Raw genomic sequence first — 5,647 nt, 5'->3', positions numbered from 1 at the left:
CTTGCGCCACAAGCTTACGTACTCGATGACTGCCTGGGGCCCGAGGGTGCCGTGGATATCCCCAATCCACACACCATTGGCGAGCCCATCGCGGACCAGAGTGCAGCGGCGCCGGCGACGCGGTACAAGGGCGGTGAGGGTGGGGGCGAGCTCGGGAATGGAATAGCCATCAAGTCAGTCTAAGCATGAAAATGAGCTAAACTATGATTCATAGTTTTGAAAACAAAGAAATGCCTTTTTCAAAACTGCTCTTAAACTATGGGGATTCTAAGAAAATGTTCTGCATGAGAAGTGATGGCATTATCCAAGCTTGCCAACGCTTCTAACAAAATACGCGTTAGTTCAATGATTGGGATTAATATTTTGTTAACTACATCAAACTGATAGTGTTTGTGTAGTTCAAGGACGTCATCAGGCGAAAGCTCCATTGCACGCCATGGGACTGATGATCGGGTGAGGAGGGAGTTGGCTCAAATCGGTTTGGCAGTCGCTGACTGTGGGAGAGGTGGCGGGTGACGTATAGATGACGTATGATACCGATCGGATCCAGCGGAGCGACCTCCATCCACACATGGCCGGCAATCATCATCCGTGATTGATTGGATACAGGTGAGATGCAATGATCGAATACACCAGGCACGACCAGAAACAATCAAAGGTCAAAAAATGTGCTTCATATATAGACCTTCAAAAGAAGTAACATAAAGAGAAGTGCAGAAAAAACAATAGGACCATGGGCAATGTAACCAAGAATTTCCTCTTTTGCGTCTATGTTCCATGACCGTAATCATACAAAACTAAACCAGGTTCCGCAGTAAAAGTGGGAACCAACTTAAACCCTGCTCTCCAACCATATACTCAAACTCATCACCACAGGGTGATACAACTACTCTTTCGCTAGACAGACGTGTAGCAATCTCCAAACAGAGTGGAAACGACTGACAAGACAAAAACTTGAACATACAACAAAACCAACGAATAGACCAGCATGGGACTCCCAAAACCCAGTTGCTTTTGATGTTTATAAGGTGTGCTCCATACTCTTTCGACAAGTTAATACAGCACAGAAACACTTCTGACAAAAACCGACACAACCAACAACCGTGAAAACCCTATCTTTCAAGGTTCTTTTTACCTCACACAGATATATCAATATAATTTTGGTTCAAGCTATATTAGGAGGCAAAACCCGACTCTCCCGACAACACATGCGGCTCTGGACGTCCTCTGGTGAGGCAGAACCCAAATGATCCGACCGGTTGACCTTGAAGACTGACCATTGACCAAGCTGCACCACCGACGATGCAGCCCAAGGACTGACCCTGCTTAGACTGACTTGACGACTGCTTGAGACCAGACCGACAGGACCCAACAATGACTCGAACGACAAAGACCTCCCCAAATCTGACTAGTCCCAAGCAAGTAGCTAAGGTACACGTCCAACCGGGTATCTGCATGAATAATGTAACATCAGAATCCGACCAGACCACCATGACCGACCCAATGCAACACATATATACCATTAAATTTGTTTGAATGGCTCAAGAGAAATATCATACCTTCAGCCAAAGTTGAACCCACCCGATGGAACCGAGTTCTGCTGACTTCCAAAGTTGAAGCCATTCTGGGCATTATCACCTGAGGGCATGACCTCATCTTCCTCCTCCAACCAGTAGGACTCAAGCATCTTCACTGCCTTCTCATATATTTCTGTGTTGTCATGGCTCTGAAGGTTCTCAATCTTTTCCAGTCCCTCAGCATCATCAATCATCTGCGCATAGTTGTTGACATCCCCTGCTCCAAGGTTCTTTTCTGCCTCCCCAACCTTCAGGATGTTCTCAAGACCTTCCAAGCAAACTGTTACAATTCTGGGATCCGGGCAAATGAGCAGATCACAGAGCGGCTTGATGCAACCCTGGGCAACAAGATACCTGCTCAACATTTCATGCAGAGCAAATGATATTAGAATACCAGCATGAAAATATGTACTAGTAACAATAACAAAGCACAAGCAGAAGCAAAAAACAGAAGTTCACATACTTAATCTGATCATGTGTTCCACCAGAAGTGGCATTTGAAATTGCCCAAGCTGCCTCCTTCTTAATGTCAAATTCAGCACCTTGCAGGAGATGGACCAGCGGACCAATAATGTTTGCCTGGATAACAGCCTGGAGACAAACAAAAAAATTAGAACTGTGGTATGCTCTATAAAGAAAACAACTCAAGCATGAACATTAACAATGGATCCCTTGCTAATTTATATAGATGACAATGAAAAAAGAGAAACTGGCTTCTCAAAACAAGGTTGGATGTACAGGATTGTGGAATTGGTGCTAAGCAATACAAGCCAGTGCCTTTTCTTTTAGAGAATATCACTATACAAACTGACAACACAGAGGGCACAAACCTGAATCTGGTCCCGGTTACCAGCTGTGATGTTTGAGATTGTCCAGCATGCTTCTTTCTTGATGCTTTTCTTGTGGTTGGTAGTCAAGAGGTTCAAGAGACAGGGAAGTGCTTGGTGATCAATGACACACTGCATCGAGATAAATTATTAAATACAAACACAGAACAACAAGATATCAGGTAAAGTGAAATTGCAAACACAGGTATGGTACTACAAACCTAGTTAACTAATGCATGTGAACAGCTATGTATTCATCAAATAAGCCTTTATGCAAAAATAGATAAGTAGATCAAAATAACTAAGCATTGGACAGAAAAATAGATAAATACTAATAGCACATTCATCTACCATGCTCACATGAGTCATAGCAACAATCATTTAAAACAGTTGCCATACATTGCCAGCAGTGGGGACACCAGAACCAAATATAATTTTAGTAACAGAAGCCAGATGACAATCCAGCTTGGTAGTTTGAATTGATTATACACAGCAGGAAAAAGAATTATCAAACAATTCATCTAAATTATGAAAAGAGAGGGACCAACAAAGCTAAATAAATGAGCTGCTATTCAACAAAACACATCTAAGAATCATAAATTCCATGAACCAGCACGGCAATTCAACAACCAACATAGCTAAATAAGCTCCGACATAAACAAACATTGTAGAACTTACAATAGCTGTCTAGTTATTTTATCACTTTCATGAGCTATAAGTCCTGTTAAAATTTATAGACATTTGAGGACACACAGTAAAATACCCAAGGTACTACTAACTACCACATGGATAACAAGGAATTACAGCTTTAATCATCAAAGTAATAGCAGGTAATATATAAAAAGAGAACAGCCCTCAAATGATCTGACCTGAGTCTGCAAATCATCACCAGTGACAATGTTACCCACCGTGCGCAGAGCTGGAATGAGAACAGAAGCCGAAGGGTGCCTAAATCAAATAATAGGAGTTAGCACATCAACCATATGTAGCTGAGGGAAAAGGTGAACATGAAAAATGCTCTTACAAGAGAAGCTCCACAAGCCGAGGAAAAACACCAGACTCAATCACGGATTGGATCTTGTCATTAGTTCCATCAGAAAGGTACGAGAGAGCCCAGCAGGCATCAGTTAGCACCTCCTCATCCTGAGAGTGGATAAGGCGCTGCAGTGCTGAGAGAGCCGGTTTGACCTGCCCAAGCACACACAGATCAACTCATAAGCATCATTTTTATAGCAAGTTCAATCAGTGAGACAACTTCACAGAATTAAACCTGTTCAAAATTTGGCTGTGGTTTCCCACGGCAGAAGTTGGAGAGTGTCCATGTGGCATTCCTGAGCATCGAGAGCTTGGCATGCTCATTGAGCTGCTGCAACAAAGGGAACAGACCACCACTTCCAAGCACAAGGTCACGGCACTTTGGAGAGTCACCAGCAACATTCCCCAGAGCCCAAACAGCCTGAAAATACAAATATGAAACATACAACATTAGCATCACGTCGTAAAGCCTCTAAAAGAAAAAAAAAACTTCTGAGTTGTTCTCATGCCTGTTCGCGGACATCCTCACTAGGAGAGCTGAGTAGCTTGACAAAGATGGGCACAGCACCATACTCAACCACCACTTTGGTGTTGTCTGATGTGCCTGACGCGATGTTGGTGAGCGCCCATGCAGCCTCAAACTGTAACAGAAAAAATTAGGTAAACGTGTGCCACTTTGAGTGATTAAATGCAACTACAATAAATTAACATAACTTCATCATAAGGATTGTTCTCACCTGGAGTTGGGGATAGTCCTCCCGTGTGAGGAACTCAATGAAGCGAGGCACCACGCCTGTGTTGATCACTTCCTCAATTGGAGGGCTTCGCTCTACAAACATTGAGCAACATATCAGCAGGCGAACCAAATAATCAGTGTTGAATATTCAACAAATGGTGTAAGCCAAAAAAACAAGCATCCATTGTTTCCCTAATTATTATTTTCATAAGCATTGCAGGATCACATTACTGTAACAATGTTACCTAGATCGACAAACAGCTGACTCAGAAGATCAGCAGAACATTGATTTAAAAAGGCAACAGTTAAATCGAAAACTATGATACGGTGCAGGAGCATCCAAAAGATGAATGGAATTGACACGTTCAGTGAATTTTAAATCTCAGAGAGTAATATGGGGACAAGTAATTGATTTTGCCCCCAACTAATACGCAAGTAAACTAAGACCTATACTGGTGGTTTAGCGACGAGCCCACAAGCAAATCTAGAACTGGCAGACCTCGGGGGTTATTAATCCACGATTTCACCAAAACCATCCTAATTTCATCCCTTGTAGTTCAACTAGGGCAAAAATATTCTCCAGAGACATCAGCAGATGTAAATTCAAGGCTCACCGATGGAGAGCAGCTTCCGGAACTGGGTGGTGGCCTCGAGCTGCACGGCGTTGTCGTCCGAGAGAACCGCCTGCACCATCGCGGGCAAGCCCTCCAGCTGCACGCGAACACAGATCCGAAACAGTCAGATCGAGAATCCCCAATCAGAGCCCTTACGAACAGACCAGATCGAGAGAGAGAAAACGAGGGACGGGGGGCGTACCTTCTGCTGGAGAGCCGAGGAGTGGCCCATCTGCGGCGCGCCACCGGCAGCGGACGCGGCGCCGGCCGGGAACCCGTCGCGGCGCTTCTTCTGGAGGTTCGCGTCGCGCTGATTCTTCCGGATCTCCACCATCTGATCCTCCCGCCGCCGGCGCCCGTCCTCGGCGTCGACGGACGCCTTGTAGCGGCTGCGCCGCACCTCGGCCCGCTCGTTGGGCCGCAGCGACATCGTCGGAGAACCTCGAAACCCTAGGGGGGAGGAGTGGGGGTGCGCACGCACGATGCGGTTGGGCTCGATTCGAAAAAGGGGAACGGGAGGGGGAGATGTGTGGGCGAGGTGGGGGGATTTTATAGGTGCTCAGGAGGGGCACGAAAGGAAAAGTTGGGAGTATGACGGTTGTTGAGCTGGATGTACACGGTATCGCACGGGTACATCTGGAAATAGTTGGAGAGTTTGAATTTTGAAAGGCTGGAGTACTTGGCTCGCAAGTTTGCGGTACTATTTGTTCTTTTTATGACGGTTATTACTGCTACTTGCTGGTTTTGCGGGGATCCTAACTCACCCACATGCTCCAAATTTCTTCGAATGGAGTACTCCCTCCTTCCATCTATATAGGGCCTAATGCAAAGTTGCTGATCTCGAACCACATTAATATC

At 45.1% G+C, this 5,647-nt stretch overlaps 1 protein-coding gene across 1 annotated transcript; it reads right to left on the bottom strand.

Moving 5' to 3' along the window:
• Positions 1–728: 728 nt before the first annotated feature.
• LOC119367485 (importin subunit alpha-1b) lies at positions 729–5,323 on the bottom strand. The gene is made up of 11 exons (XM_037632986.1): positions 4,992–5,323; positions 4,790–4,886; positions 4,177–4,268; positions 3,949–4,080; positions 3,675–3,860; positions 3,429–3,592; positions 3,274–3,352; positions 2,408–2,536; positions 2,041–2,168; positions 1,560–1,931; positions 729–1,451 (listed from the first exon to the last, which is right to left on the bottom strand). The coding sequence occupies exons 1-10, from the start codon at positions 5,217–5,219 to the stop codon at positions 1,562–1,564; spliced, it is 1,605 nt and encodes a 534-aa protein (XP_037488883.1). The 5' UTR covers positions 5,220–5,323; the 3' UTR covers positions 729–1,451; positions 1,560–1,561.
• Between the last annotated feature and the right edge of the window lie 324 nt (positions 5,324–5,647).

Source organism: Triticum dicoccoides, chromosome 1A (genome assembly GCF_002162155.2).
Source record: "Triticum dicoccoides isolate Atlit2015 ecotype Zavitan chromosome 1A, WEW_v2.0, whole genome shotgun sequence".
Lineage (NCBI taxonomy): Eukaryota > Viridiplantae > Streptophyta > Magnoliopsida > Poales > Poaceae > Triticum > Triticum dicoccoides.
Note: the sequence above shows the minus strand (reverse complement) of the source record. Positions and strands in the feature narration are given on the sequence as shown.